Source organism: Xiphias gladius, chromosome 15, assembly GCF_016859285.1.
Source record: "Xiphias gladius isolate SHS-SW01 ecotype Sanya breed wild chromosome 15, ASM1685928v1, whole genome shotgun sequence".
Classification (NCBI taxonomy): domain Eukaryota; kingdom Metazoa; phylum Chordata; class Actinopteri; order Istiophoriformes; family Xiphiidae; genus Xiphias; species Xiphias gladius.
Window position 1 is genome coordinate 16,884,122 of NC_053414.1, and position 15,852 is coordinate 16,899,973.

Genomic DNA, 15,852 nt, shown 5'->3' on the forward strand with positions numbered 1-15,852 from the left:
GGTGCTTAAAAAAAATTTCAATCTGTTCTAAGAGAATTTTGTGTGTTGTGTTTACAGAGCAATGATGGTGAAGAGCGTCTAGCTGTTGTACGTTTGCTAGCTAAGTTGTTTGGGGCCAAAGACTCAGAGCTGGCCTCACAGAACAGACCACTGTGGCAGTGCTTCTTAGGACGGTGAGTTACATGCGCACACTCAAACAGTCACACTTGCATATAGTGATGCTTTAAGCTGATCCAGTTCAATCAGGAGAAACAAATTAAAAGAAAAGTGAGAAGACATGTTGTTACTGATCAGAAATTTCTAAAGATCTATAAATCCCATCATTATCATTTTCAAGGGTTGGTAAACACATGGAGCCAGAATAAGCATTTCCCCCTTTGGAGTCGTGATAGCTGCAGATGATTTGCTAATTCAAGAGACATCCTTCTTAAGTTAGCTTAAGAGGTGGATGTTGTATAGTGAAATATACAAATTTTCAATTGAAAAATAAAAATGAGCACTGGATTCAGATCTGAATTCAGTATCTGGTGGTGGGGGAAAAAAGGTGGTGGAAATTACAACAGAAAGCATCTCAGTGAAGAAACATTTTGAAGCCACAAGATGATTTCTTAATGGAGAATCGGTTGAGGTAAATAGTGGGAACACCCATAATCAGCTGACTGAATTAATAGGACAGGGAGTATGCATATTCATTAAGAAGGCAAGCAAATGAAGAGTAGTCTTCCTAGTAAAACATTTGTTTAGTTTATTATAGACACTAAATTTGTATTTCATCCATCAATCACTTGCTCCTTCACCTGCTTTCTCAAAGTATGAAGCATAACTCAGTTTTTTTTTGTAACTGATGTGTTTACCCAGGTTCAATGACATCCACGTTCCAGTGAGGCTAGAGTGTGTTAAGTTTGCCAGCCACTGCCTCATGAACCATCCTGACTTGGCCAGAGACCTGACAGGTGTGCTTGTGTGTTTTTGTTTTTCTGACTCACTGTGTCTTCTACGGCCTTCCTCTCCCCTCTAATTCAGTCCATTCCTTCAGATTATTCCCTGAACAATATTGTGGTTACATGTCTTTCTCTTCTTCATCTTATCAGAATATTTGAAGGTGCGTTCCCATGACCCCGAGGAAGCCATCCGTCATGATGTCATTGTCACCATCATCAACGCTGGGAAGAAAGACCTCAACTTGGTCAATGACCAGCTGTTGGGCTTCGTACGAGAAAGAACTTTGGACAAGAGGGTGAGACAAATTTGCAGTCATATATGCTGGTGTAGATAACTATCATAGGCATGTACGAAATGAATCACATGGTATTTTGGGTAGTAGTAAAGCAGTTAACTAATATTATGTTGATTCTGATTATCAGCAGTCATGGACTTTGGAGATGTGTGGGGGGGAATCAGAATCCTTAATCACATCTCACCCACATTAAGATGTACATTCTCAAAAAGTTTAAAAATGCTTTTGTCTGAGATTAAGAATGGTACGGGAATTTCCCTCAACACCAAATTACTTTCCTCATAAAACAAGGCAAGTAAAGTGGCTTTCCTCATCCTAATTTAATACTGTCCTGCCTGATCTGTGTTTTTGTTTTTTGGTTTCTTGTTTTGTTTTTTGTTTTTTTGTTTTTTTTATAACCATCTTCTCCCTCCTCCAAAAGTGGCGTGTGCGCAAGGAGGCCATGATGGGCCTGGCTCAGCTTTATAAGAAATACTGTCTCCATCACGAGGCCGGAAAGGAGTCTGCCCTGAAGATCAGCTGGATCAAAGACAAGCTGCTGCACATATACTATCAGAACAGCATTGATGACAAGTGAGAAAATTCGTACTGTACATTTCAGCTTAACTACATGCACATATGAATGATTTAATGGTGTAAAGAACAACACAGCTGCAACAAATTTTCCAGCCTGTCAACATGCAGTTTGTGGCTGTTGCTGTGAAAATCTGCCAACAGAAAAAGGATTTTACATCTGATGTGTAATATATTTTTTTTTTTCTTCTATGAGCAGCCAGTATGAAAAGATACAAAGGGTTGTAGTAGACCAGTTAATATTAGTAATATAAGCACAAATCTTTCAGTCTTCATAAATTTCAAGTTTATTTGTGCAGTGAAATTAGTATGTATTCCTTACATGTTTCATTCTGTGTTTTCACATAATTCACTGTGAACTATCTCTTCCTTTCTTCAGGCTATTAGTAGAGAAGATCTTTGCCCAGTACATGGTCCCTCACAGCCTTGACACAGAGGAGAAGATGAAGTGTCTGTACTACCTGTACGCCTGCCTGGACACAAATGCAGTCAAGTCAGTAAACCCGCAATATCGACACCTTTCCGCAAAAACGCACACACCCACACATTTTAGATTGTGCGTGTTTGTTTTCATGTACGTTTGCTATTAACAGATTTTTTTTTTTCTTTATATAAAACACACAACTTCTTAGAAGCAGCGCAACCAACTAAGTTTCTATACACAACATGAAAACAAACATCACACTAATCAGTCTGCAACTACATATCACAAGGACAGCATATTGATCGTCCCCTGTGTTGTTGCCACCTCTCCTCACTTGTTTCTCCTCTCTTTCTGTGTAATTGATCTTTGCTTTCAGGGCTCTGAATGAGATGTGGAAGTGTCAGAACATGCTCAGAGGCCTCGTCAAAGAGCTGCTGGACCTTCACAAGCTGCCAGTGGTGCGCTGACACACACAATTACACACAAAACTGACCATCTCCTTCATGTCTTTTGATGCAAATGTCTCAACACATCTGTGACTTGTTTGTCTTGTTCCAATGGTAGTCTGAAGCCAATAACACAGCCATGTTTGGGAAGCTGATGAGTATTGCCAGTAAGTTGGAAACACACCCACACAAACAACTTTTTAACTCTTGCACTCTGTCATTTAGTTAAAATGGTAAAGGTTATTTACACGTAATAATGTGAGTGGCATCCTAATCTGTTAATATTAACACTTAATCCTAACTCTGCTTGGTGTTTGCAGAGAACCTGCCAGATGCAGGAAAGGCCCAGGACTTCATGAAGAAGTTCAACCAGGTTCTTGGTGAGGACGAGAAGCTCAGAGTCCAGCTGGAGATGCTCATCAGTCCGACCTGCTCCTGCAAACAGGCTGAGATCTGTGTGGTGAGAGGACACTGAACACTCATCCATCTAGCATACACACATCATCCACAAAAACATGATTAGGCTCAGTGATGCGAGTTTGTTTTTGAGCCTAAGTTCTACCCCATTGCAGTTGGAAATAACTCTGTGCAGCGTTAAATCTCAGGGGACTATGTGGTTGTTGAGTGAAAGAAGGAAGTTGAGATACTGAAAATAGTTCTATTATATATTTATATTTTCAAGGTGCAGTCACATAAAAAATTACATAAGTTTGTAAGGTGGTAGCAGGAAATGACATCATGCTATAAAAGGCAAAGCGTCTGAAAATAAAGCATTTGTCCACAAATAACCAGTACTTGATCCCTGGTTCATCATAACAAATTGAATCATGCAAACTCTATTTTTGTTTTCATTCCCATAATGTTAATCAGATATGACATTATTATTATAAAAAACCCGGTGACATCACCTCTCATAGTGTTGGTCTTGAACTCCACGTACCAAAGAAACAATACCAGATGTACCTGTCCTCCTGTTGTGTTTGAACTTTAGTTAGTAGAATATGAAATAGTAATATGACCAGAAGGGAAAGTTGTCCCAGATGTAGTAATACAAGCCTTGGTGTAAATGCATATGCAGCTATATAATCACAAATCCATGAATGCTGATATTAACGGTATTGCTATTTGAACTGTGTGCAGAGGGAGATCACCCGGAAGTTGACGTTCCCCAAACAGCCCACCAACCCCTTCCTTGAGATGGTCAAGTTCCTGCTGGAGCGCATCGCTCCCGTCCACATCGATTCTGAGGCCATCAGGTCAGAAAATATGCGATTTCTTTCAACACACCAAGTATTTTGGTTAGGTTTTATTCTCTAAATTTCACAACAAACCAAATATGTTTGCAAATGCTAGAGTCTAAATTGTACCCTCGTTAAATGGATTACAGGAAATGTTGATCAAAATTGAAAGGCATGAAATTGCATTGTAAATCCTGGTCCATTTGATATTTTTGGTTTTAGTTTTTTTTTTTTTTTTGTACAGTACACCGAAACAGAGGCAAACCAGCGGTGTGTGTTTCCCTATCTTGGTGACAGAGCGCTTCATGTACACTCTGTGTTTGTGTAATTGTGTAATACCATTAACAGGCTTTTCTCATTCACTGAGACACCTAGTGGGGGTGGCGTGTAACCGCAGGTCTCAGTCAAGGCACATATTTAACCCTTTCTGCTTTATGGAAAAACACCATGAAAGAGGAAACACTCCTTCTGAATGGCTTTTACTACTTAAGTTATGCAGCGTAACAACTTTTTTATGTTTAATTCTTGCTATTGTTTTGTCCTTGGATACCTAAAAGTGCTTCATTTTGTCTGAATACATAGATTTAGATGATTTTAATGTAAGGATGGTAATAATTCAAAATGTTTTGTTTTAGTGCTCTGGTGAAACTGCTTAACAAGTCCATTGAGGGCACGGCCGATGATGATGAGGAAGGCGTTACCCCTGATACAGCCATCCGCTCAGGCCTGGAGCTACTCAAGGTACATGACATGGACCAAGCACAGAGGTTTCAAGTCTGCAGTCTTTTCATATTGTGAAGTGTGCATGATTTGTAGTAACATACAAAAACACTACTACTCTCTTTTAAGGCTTATATATTTCTAGATGAGTAATCTGATTAATGAATTAATGAAAGTAAATTATATCTACTGTTTCATTCCTTCTAGGTCCTATCATTCACGCACCCCACAGCGTTCCACTCAGCAGAGACCTATGAGTCTCTGCTCCAGTGTTTGAAGATGGAGGATGACAAAGTGGCAGAGGCAGCCATCCAGATTTTCAGAAACACTGGGCAAAAGATCGAGACGGAGTTACAACAGATAAGATCGTAAGAGATCTATGAAAAGAAAAATGGATATGAAATTAATATTTACAAATGATGATAAATTCACACTACGTTTTGCCTATGATAAACATCTTTCTAAGGCAGTAGAGTAAGGTCAATAAGTATTAGGACAGTGACACAGTTTTTGTAATTCTGCCTTTGTACACCACCATGATGGATTTGAAACGAAGCCATCAAGATGTGACTGAAGTGTAGACTTTCAGCTTTAATTCAACGGGTTTAACTAAAATGTTAAATTAACTATTTAGGAATTACAGCCATTTTTATACATTGTCCCTCATTTTCAGAAACTCAGAAGTAATTGGACAGACCACCATAATTATATAAAAACAAGGTTTTTTTTTTTTAAAACTTGAATGAAAATCCTTTCCAGTCACTGACTGCCTGAAGTCTGGAACCCATGGACATTACCAAATGCTGAGTTTCCACCCTTGAGATGTTTTGCCAGGTCTTCACTGCAGCTGCCTTCAGTTGCTGCTTGTTTGTGGGTATTTCTGCCCTCAGTTATGTCTTCAGGAAGTGAAAAGCATGCTCATTTGGGTTGAGGTCAGGCGACTGACTTAGCCATTGAAGAATATTCAATTTCATTGCCTTGAGAATCTCTTGGGTTGCTTTTGCAGTATGTTTTGCGTAATTATCATTTTTAGAAGAACCATCCTATCAGTTTTGCAGCATTTGGCTGAATCTGAGCAGATAGAATAGCCCTGTAGACTGCAGAATTCATCCTGCTACTTCTATAAGCATTCACATCATCAGTAAACACCAGTGACCCTGTTCCACTGTCAGCCATACATGCCCATGCCATAACACTGCCTCCACCATGTTTGACAGATGATGTGGTTTGCTTTGGATCATGAGTCGTTCCTTTCCTTCCCCATATTCTTTTCCTCTCCTCATTTTGGTACAAGTTAATCTTGGTTTCATCTATCCAAAAATTTTGTTCCAGAACTGGGCAGGTTTTTTTTAGATGTTTTTCTGGCAAAGTCTAATCTGGCCTTTCTAATGTTGAGTATTACCAGTGGTTTGAACCTTGAGGTAAACCCCCTGTATTTACATTCATGAAGGCGTCTCTTGATTGTAGACTTTGACCATGATACGCCTACCTCCTCGAGAGCGTTCCTGACCTAACTAGATGTTTTGAAGGGTTTTTCTTCACCAAGGAAAGAATACTGGGATCGCCCGCTTTAATTGTCTTCCTTGGTCTTCCAGGCCTTTTGATGTTGCCGATCTAACCAGTGCATTCCTTCTTTTGAAGAATGTACCAGATTGTTGATTTGGCCACTCCTTACATTTCTGCCATCTGTCTGATAGGTTTGTTTTGTTTTTTCAGCCTCATTCATTTGCATCAACAGCTCTTTGGATCGCATATTGACAGTTCCCATGAACAGCTACCAAATGCAAATTCAAAACTTGGAATCAACTCCAGGCCTTTTATTTGCTTAATTTGTCATGATGTAACGAAGGAACGGGCCACACCGGGCCATGAAACTGCCAGTCAATTGTCCAATTACTTTTGAGCCTTTGAAAATGAGGGACTATGCATAAAAATGGCTGTAATTCCTAAATGGTTAATGTGATATTTTTCTTAAAACCCTTGAATTAAAGCTGAAAGTCTGCACGTCAATCACATCTTGATTGCTTTGTTTTAAATACACTGTGGTGGTGTACAGAGGCAAAATTATGAAAATTGTGTCATTGTCCAAATACTTATTGACCTAACTGTGTATAGTCTCTGTCTAATCAGATTCCTTCTAAAAAGGTTTCTTTTGATCTGTTTGAGTTGATCAATGTATTACTTACCTCATGAAATAACAGGCGAGGGGAATTATGTTCAAATACGAGAAACAGTCGAAACTGCAAAATGAAGGCGAGATTGCCAGACGGACCAGGTCCACACCAGTCCAGCTGTAGACTGAATTAAAGGAAGAGTCTGCTTTGTGTAAGTCTTCCTAATATCTGCTGTGTCCATTAGGACCCTGATTCCCATCCTGCATCAGAAAGCTAAACGAGGCACACCTCACCAGGCCAAGCAGGCCGTCCACTGTATCCATGCCATCTTTAACAACAAGGAAGTGCAACTGGCACAGATTTTTGAGGTAGGAGACCCTTTCCTAACTTACTGAATCTGCAAGGATCTGCCTTGTGTTACAGATGGAAGATTCTGAAGCTTTTTATTTATGTCAACTTGCATTGTACATTATGTCCTTGTATCCTGCCCCCCCCCAATATTACATTATTTATTGAAGTGACTTTTTTTTTTTTTTTTGCTCATATGCCCTTACTATGTGTTTTGCTTCACCTCCAGCCTCTGTCACGTAGCCTGAACGCAGACGTCCCAGAACAGCTGATCACTCCCCTAGTGTCATTGGGCCACATCTCCATGCTGGCCCCAGATCAGTTTGCTTCACCAATGAAGTCCATTGTGGCTAACTTCATCGTGAAGGACTTGCTCATGAATGACAGAGTATGTGTAGATCTAATATACTAAAACAGATACATGATATCATGCATATGTAATTACACACTTTGTATACCTGTTTTTGTATTTTGATAGCAATGTCATGGAGATGGTTTATAAATTACAACTTTTAACAAATACGCACAGACATGAATAAACAGGACTGTTGAAATTGAGTTGTATGTGTATACGGCGATTAAAGATTGAAAATGTGACTATCATATGCTTCTCTTCACCAGTCGGTGGGAAATAAGAATGGCAAGCTGTGGACCACTGATGAGGAAGTCTCCCCTGAGGTTCTAGCTAAGGTAAGAGACAAACACATCTGGGGTTTATTTCACTTTAGTCCAATCTGATTTTTCATTTTTACTTCATGAATGCACATCGACGATCTAGTGTTGATGACAAAGATTCCAATTTTTTTTTTTTTTTTAAAGGAAGGTTGATTGTAAAGATGAAGGGGCCCCAGTTTTTCCAATTATTCATGCTCTTCCTGTTCCCACAGGTGCAGGCCATCAAGCTGCTGGTGCGTTGGTTACTAGGAATGAAGAACAACCAATCCAAGTCAGCAAACTCCACCCTGCGCCTTCTGTCAGCCATGCTGGTCAGCGAGGGAGACCTCACAGAGCAGAAGAAGATCAGGTAGCACAGGGGTTCAAGGTCACTGTGCTGGGTCAGAGTAGAACTATTAGATCTAATGGGGGCATGTGTAAGAGTTCAAAAATAGCTAACTTTAGATGGAGGCCTTAGTGTTTTACCTGATTACGATTACTTACCACGGTTTTCATGCATTCTGAAACATGGAGCTTTAGGATTTATATGAACGCTAACAGCTCCTTAGGAAAACAAGCTGGTGTCCATAAAGTTTATTCATTTATTACAAATTTACTTATCACAGTTGTTTAATTTTTTTAATTTTTCCCCTTTGATTTTTCCTTCCTCCTTGCAGTAAATCAGACATGTCTCGTCTGAGGCTGGCCGCAGGTGGAGCCATTATGAAGTTGGCCCAGGAGCCCTGTTACCATGACATCATCACACCTGAACAGTTTCAGCTCTGTGGGCTTGTCATCAATGTCAGTCTCAACTTTACATTTTTTTTCCAGGCCAAATGGGAAGAAACCATTCCCTTTGTCTGTACAAACATATTCTATACTGTCTTGTATGAGTTGTGTGAATTGAGTTTCTTTTAACACTAAGTTTCTTCCTTCCTACATACAGGATGAGTGCTACCAGGTTCGTCAGATCTTTGCTCAGAAGTTGCACCTGGCTCTTGTCAAATTGCTACTGCCCCTGGAGTACCTGGCTGTCTTTGCCCTGTGTGCCAAGGACCCGGTGAAGGAGCGGCGCGCCCACGCCCGACAGTGCCTCCTCAAAAACATCTCCGTCCGCCGAGAGTACATCAAACAAAACCCGCTCGCTCAGGGTCAGTGTTCAACCACTGGATGTATTCATGCTGAAGCTTTGTGTGCTCCATGATTACACACGGCTGCTGTTGTCATTTTAGAAAACATATCTCTTAAGTTTTTACATGTTTCTTATTGGACAGCAGTATAAACTGTGAAAGACCATGTAAGTCAAATTTCCATCCATATGTTGTGCAAGTATTAACCAATTTTCAGAAAATTGTGAATTAATGCGCGTTGCCGTCACCACCGTTATGTGAATATAAGGCATTCTGTGAATCGAGAAACAGTTGGCTGTGCTAATTCTCCAGTCAGGTGTAATTAAACCACTGCACGAGAACAATGTGCAAGGATATGACGTAATTAAAAGAGCACCAGTCAAACCTCAAATGAACAAATACAATGTAGAAAATGTGATCGAAGTATGACATTTAAGTATAATTCATATATTAATTTGAGAAACTTTACAGTCTCCTCATTGCTCCATGCAGATTTCCTGTCTCTCCATTGGAGCTGAAGTTTCAGTTTGCATTTAAGTGACAAGCTTCATGTATGTCATTAGTTCACTGAGATAATTTTGCTAAGGTTTATATTACTACATAAAGGACAATCTTTCTTGAAGTAATTGTTGCATTTTGGTTTTAACAATACAACAACTTTTCCAACTCAGCCAAGCATAAAAACTTTTTTCCACTCAGGTGTTTAATTCACAAATTGAACATTGAAAATTGAACAACAACTCATGGGCATTAAAATGAGTCATTCTCTCTCTCCCCTCAGAAAAACTTGTCTCCCTCCTTCCTGAGTATGTCGTTCCCTATATGATCCACCTGCTGGCCCACGACCCAGACTTCACAAAACCACATGAATATGAACAGCTCAAAGACATCAAAGAGTGAGTCTTGGCAGCCTGTGTTTTGGTTTTGTGTCATAAGCTGCACTGATACAGGTGTTGGTTTCTTTTTTAAAAGACATCCTATTTTTTCTATTTTTATGAGTATTTTATAGTCATAACACTAAAAATGCACAAATAGTCAATTGATAATGATTACAGCTGTGATATACAGCATGTTTATTGTGTTGCTGCATATGTTGTGTAGGTGCCTGTGGTTCATGCTGGAAGTTCTGATGACCAAGAATGAGAACAACAGTCATGCCTTTCTTAGGAAGATGGTAGAGAACATCAAACAGACCAAGGATGCACAGTGTCCTGATGATGCAAAGGCCAATGAGGTGTGTACACGCACGCGCGCGCCTGCCTATCTTTGGGAGGACACTCATTGACATAATGCATTCCCTAGCCACTTACTCAACCATCACAACTAAATACCTAACCTCAACCCTTACGCTAACCCTGACCTAAACTTAATTCTAACCCAAAACCAAGGCCTATCCCCAAACAGCCCCTTAAGGTTGTGAGGACCGGCCAAAGTGTCCTCACTTTTCCAAAATGTCCTCTCTCTCTCTAAAACTCAATCTGGTCCTCACAAGGATAGAAGTAAAAGTGCACACACCAACACACACTTATGCATGAATTAATGATACCAAAAAAGGGATAAACTAACTAAGCAAAAGCTGTGATGGAACGTAAAAATAGCTATGCAAGTCTTTTGAACAGGCATTTGGGTTGACATACAGTTAAATGTGAAGAGTTGTATGATAATGGAAAGGTAGTGTTTCTAAAAAGAAAGCAAGGAAGCAAAAACAATGTCTGACTTCACTTTATAAACACTCTAGCCTAACAGCGTTTCTTGTTTTGTTGTGGTTACAGAAGCTGTATATTGTCTGTGATGTTGCTCTCTTCGTGATCGCCAACAAAAGCACTGCATGTCACCTGGAATCACCGAAAGATCCCGTCTTACCTTCCAAGTTCTTCCTCATACAGGACAAGGCAATAAACAATCTCCAACATGCACATTCAGTCATACACACACACACACACACACACCAAACCTGTTCAACATACATACAACCTTTGCTTCTTCTCCTCCCTAACCACGACTCGCATCCACTCAGTGATAAATATGGGCACACTTTGAAGATTAAAGCCAAAATCATGTCCATTGTGGTGGTTGATATTTGTGATTTAGCAGATTATGCTAATCGAATTTTCTGTTGTAATTTACTTCAACAGGACTTCAAAAATGATAAAGAGTATCTGTTGGCAGAGATGAGACAAATGCTGCTCACTGGAAAGGTAAATACAAAACACTTTCTGCTTTCATAACCACTGTAAACGGTACCATACAGTCAGGAGAGTGTGGAGCAATCCATTTTAGATTTTATAATGCTTAATTGTAAGAAGGTTTGTTTAATTTGGTGGAGGGGCAGAATACAAGATGGCATTACAACCTTTTTAGCATTAATTGCTAAAAAGATAAAAATATATTTACCATTTTATTATGACTTTTCAAACATCCAAATGAAAATATTTGTACTGAGTTTTATGCTTTTGTCTTGATTGAGGGCTAGATGTAGAACATTAATATAGACTTGAGAAATATATTGAAGCCTGATCACTATACTCCACCACTCCTTCCTTTTATTTATGCAGCCTAAACCAGCTCCAGTGTTGGGAGCTGTGAACAAGCCTCTGACGGTACCTGGGAGACGGATCTTCACAAAGACCACCACAGCCTCAGACACAGCAAGTAACACCAGCACCAACTCCTCTCCACTGAGCTCCTCAACCATCAACAAGAACAGGTAATCTCACACTCCCTCGCATGTACACATGATCAGGAAATAATGTATATTTCAACTGAGAGTGATTTTTTTTCGGGTCTTGTAGTAACAGCAACACTGCGACCGAGTCATCAGAGAGCCGAGCGCAGGAAAACAATGAAAACCCAGTGATCAAGAATGATGAGGGGAAGAAGGTAAGCTCAGAAAGGATAACCAGATGTCATCTGGAACCACAAATACTCCAACTTAAGGCAGACTTGACGGAGCTTTTTCATCTCTGTCTTTCAGGAAGAGCCAAGTCAAAATGCGACACCCGATGCCGGGACAGAAGCGTCGCCTGTCAAACGACGTGGCCGTCCACCTAAAACAGCTGCTGCTCCTGCAGCGGCTGAAAAAGAGGGAGCAGTGGCACCAACAGGGGGTGGAGCTGGCAGAGGCAGGAAGAGAGCAGCCGACCCCAACTCCAGTCCGTCTGCGGAGTCAATCAACATCAAGATGTCAAAACAGCAGCAGCAGAATGATGAGGGGACAAAGAGACAGATTGACTTACAGAGGTAAGAGTGGAGAAAGGAGCCAAGGAAGGAGAAATGGCACAACATAAAGTAACTTGAGTTGGAATTAAACCCATCAATTATAATGTAGTTTTATTGGCAGATAAATAATAAACTAGAGGAAACTGACTGGCCGAAAGGAAAGGCCTCAGAGTGTGCTGCTTTTAACTTTTTAGTCCCACTATGTTTCTCTTTAAACAATAGGTAATTAACATACCTTAACCCTGTAGTTACATAGGAATCCCACCGTCCTTCAGATGTAAACTTTTTCTCTCAGCAGGTGGCCATTTGTGAGCAGAGAGAAGGACAAAGTGGGAGAAAGGGAGCCTGGAGAGGAGACAGGGAGAGCTGTAGGGACAGTCACCCTCCTCCTGGGCAGCGAGGGTGACTCTGAGATAGAGCTGGAGTCCAGCCCAGAGGGGGTTATCTGTGGCAGGAGTGACAGAGAGAGATACCCCCTCACACAAGGACAGACCAGCTGTGTAGCCAGGTCCAACACACATAGCCAGGGAGATCAAAAGTTCACAAGGAGGGGAGCTCCCTCTGGCAGGCAGGGAGAGCACAACCGTGGAGAGAAGGCAGGAAGACTAGCAGTGAGTCTGTTTAGTCCAGGATGTCTCTAAACACAGCATGTCTCGCTGCAGGGCCATGCAGAACTGTCTAGGTCTTGAGTCTTGCATGTGTCAATCCACCCAGGGGTTGTTCAGGGGCTATGTGTAAGTTTTTGCTATCACAACATAGCCAACATTAGCATTAACAGCTGTGTACTTACCAGTGTAGAAGAAACATTGCGATTTCAGCATCAGTCTTTATTGCTTTATTCGTCAAGAGCTGTCTCCTGCGGTGGAAAGCAACGGCAAAGTTAACTCTTGTTTTGCTTCTATCTCTATCACTTCTGATAGAAATATCACGTTGGACTGAGTCTGCCCTCAGTCCAACGTGAGAGGATGAAGACATAGCACCGCTAAGAGGTTGTATTCTAACCTCTTGTCACAGCAATGGCTGAAGTTCTTGACAAGCGACTGCCACCACCGCCCGCTCCTGGACAGAAACCACGTTCAGCGGCAGAGAAAACTTACATATAGCCTCTTTAAGTCTTTGGTCTCAACCAAGTCCATTTGGTTTCTCGGTCACTCGCCGTGTGCTCCTTTGCCTCAGGGTCTGAAAATATTTTTCAGGACATTTTTAACGAGTAAATTTAGTACTTTGAAGTCAAAATTAACTGAATATTGATGTTAATAATCATCCTAGGATAGATGCACACAGGGCTGTAACCAGGATTTGCTGATGTCCAAATTCCATCAGCGCAACACCTCCCAAAAGTCTGTTTTTTTTTAACTACCCGCCAAAATAAAATGTTCCATTTTATTTTTTTCATGTTTATTAATTCAAATGATCAGTTATATTTTCAGCAAATATTATTTTCCAGCATAACAGCCCTGCCAGGAATATAGTTCTGGCTGTGAGAAACACTAAATCCACTTTTCAGCCCTATTTAAGACAAAATCTTTAGAGAAACCTGCATTACAAACATACGTTTGAAAGAAGTGGGCATTCACTAGACAAGTATGGTCTAATGAAAGACGTAATTGAGTTTGTATTATGGGAAACGTGGACTGCAGTGTTTTTAGAGGCTTAACCTCTACTTGAAACTAAAATCAAGAATATCTCAGTCCCTGCAGTACATTCTCCCAACTTTACAGATGTGCAATACCACGTTGCTGGAGCGCCCCATCTGAGAGCCATAGATTAAATGTGAAGGGACTTGCAGTCGGTCGTAGCACAAAGCATCGTGTTGTTGTTTTTCTGCACAAGATTTAAGTTAAGGTTATATTTTTCCCAAAATGAATAGATACAGGAAGGTTGGTGAGAACTTTATACTAAGTGGTTTGCATTAGTCATTGCACAAAAGCACACAAACATAGAGGATATTTCCTAGAGTGTTTATTCACCACAACTACTGACAAAATTTAGTTATTGAGCTTTTTTTTTTTTTTTTCTTCTCTTAGAGTTTCTACAGACATTTTTAACATTTCAAGTAACCAGCCACGGATGTTTAGATCTTTGTGAGGTTGTGGTTCTGTGATGGCATGATCTCTTAAATCACTGTGACAGGTGACAAGAACAGAGTGATGATTGAGTTCGAACTTTGTTGTCTTTCAGGTAAAGAGAAAACCAGTGAAGGTGAAATCCAGACTGTAGAGAATGGGCCAGACTCTTCCTCATAACCTCCCCAACCCTACGTACATGCTCCTCTGACTCTTAAAGCTTTCCTGGACACATTATGGACCTTTCGTAAAACACACACATAAAGGATACATACACGCACGCACACACACACACCACTGACATCCTAGAAGGTTTTAAACACCTTGTAGTCATGATTTGAAGCTCATTGTATGTAGGTCTTACTCAAAAAAACATGTTATTTTTTCCTTTGTGTTTGTGTTCTCTTTTGCTTCTTTTGTGGAGCTGTTTTTAAGAAAAAAAAAAAAAAAACAGGATGGACATTTTACAAACATTTTAATCTGATTATGATTGTTGCTTATTAAATTCCCTGGGAAAAATCTTACCGTATGTCTCCTGACCTCTTCCTCCTTGTGTCTTTTGTTGCACCATATTTTTATTTTGAGCTCACCAATTTTACTTAACACAGCTGCATTTTGTAAATACCCATCTGCAGCTTTCCGAAAGTTGAAACAGTACAGCGAGTGGCTAAAATATGGGAACGTCAATGCATTTAACAGATGTATCGACACCAAAATTTTATAAACTTTGGTATGTTTAGGTTTCTAACTTTGGTATGTTTAGGTGCTTTAGCTTGGTTATAGCATTACAAGGCCAGGTAGAAACTCTCGGTGGCTTCTTAACTGCCACCTGTAATGCTTTTGAAGGCCTTTTGATTCATTTCCAGTGTGTTCATGGACAAATTTAAGCCGTCAAACATTTCTGGATAGTGTTCCAGGCTCTCTTTGCCTCCTCGTCCCCTAGACTGGTCAGGGGCTCTGAAATCGAGCTGGGTTTGAATTACCTTTTTGTTTTGTTTTGTTTTTTACTGCTCAAGTATGTAACAGTACTTTGGAATGCATAAATGATATATTACTATACAAGTATGTGTTCAGGTTTTTGTTCATCTTTTGCAATTAAATATTTTTTGTACTTTTGTCAGTTTTCTGTTGGGCTAAAGCCAGGTTTTAAGCATTGAGTGAGTGGAAACCTTGCGGGTTGTGTTGATGACAACTTATTTTTGATGTAGTTAAAAGTATTCTATTGCCTATTCTCACGATCATATTTAATTTTTTTTCCAGAAAATAAATGCTTTTAGATGTTACTGTTTAGTGCATTTGTCTTATCACTGTTTTGAAGGGCAGCGCTTTTGAAAGCAAGAGACATGACACGGGCAAACTTGATTTTCCACTTTTTTTTAATCAAAGAAACATGACACTGTCACAATAAATAACCATGCTTTTTATACTGATGATGCTTGCTTCCAAGGAAACAACAGAGGAAAATAAGTCTCAATCCAAATGGAGAAACTGAGATGCAACAGCCCCTTTTTTTTTTTTTTTTTTTTTAATGCTTCGTCATCGTGCAATATTGTACATAGAGAACACCAGGAAGATGGGGAGGAGGGGGGCCCCCCCTTCCTTTTTTTTGTCCATTCTTTTTCTTACAAAATATAGATCCAGCCATCAATGGTGCACTCTAGTGATAACGAGATGGCTCGTTAT

The 15,852-nt window shown here is 40.1% G+C and overlaps 1 protein-coding gene across 4 annotated transcripts in view; it reads left to right on the plus strand.

Annotated features, from left to right (window-relative positions):
- Positions 1–14,620, plus strand: part of pds5a (PDS5 cohesin associated factor A) — a 29,245-nt gene extending 14,625 nt beyond the window's left edge. For 3 of the 4 annotated variants that reach the window (XM_040146752.1, XM_040146753.1, XM_040146755.1), the window contains 25 exons: positions 58–173; positions 859–953; positions 1,092–1,237; positions 1,659–1,810; positions 2,190–2,303; positions 2,611–2,692; positions 2,799–2,847; positions 3,001–3,140; positions 3,821–3,936; positions 4,554–4,659; positions 4,846–5,006; positions 6,997–7,120; positions 7,330–7,488; positions 7,722–7,790; positions 7,988–8,124; positions 8,432–8,555; positions 8,701–8,905; positions 9,666–9,780; positions 9,986–10,118; positions 10,657–10,776; positions 11,020–11,082; positions 11,440–11,591; positions 11,677–11,764; positions 11,859–12,124; positions 14,285–14,620. In XM_040146752.1, the coding sequence (XP_040002686.1) occupies positions 58–173; positions 859–953; positions 1,092–1,237; positions 1,659–1,810; positions 2,190–2,303; positions 2,611–2,692; positions 2,799–2,847; positions 3,001–3,140; positions 3,821–3,936; positions 4,554–4,659; positions 4,846–5,006; positions 6,997–7,120; positions 7,330–7,488; positions 7,722–7,790; positions 7,988–8,124; positions 8,432–8,555; positions 8,701–8,905; positions 9,666–9,780; positions 9,986–10,118; positions 10,657–10,776; positions 11,020–11,082; positions 11,440–11,591; positions 11,677–11,764; positions 11,859–12,124; positions 14,285–14,288 (3,036 nt within the window). In that variant the 3' untranslated portion in view covers positions 14,289–14,620. Of the gene's footprint in view, positions 1–57; positions 174–858; positions 954–1,091; positions 1,238–1,658; positions 1,811–2,189; positions 2,304–2,610; positions 2,693–2,798; positions 2,848–3,000; positions 3,141–3,820; positions 3,937–4,553; positions 4,660–4,845; positions 5,007–6,996; positions 7,121–7,329; positions 7,489–7,721; positions 7,791–7,987; positions 8,125–8,431; positions 8,556–8,700; positions 8,906–9,665; positions 9,781–9,985; positions 10,119–10,656; positions 10,777–11,019; positions 11,083–11,439; positions 11,592–11,676; positions 11,765–11,858; positions 12,125–12,401; positions 12,760–14,284 lie in introns of those variants that run through there. The other variant, XM_040146756.1, reaches the window with a different exon arrangement.
- Positions 14,621–15,852: the final 1,232 nt, after the last annotated feature.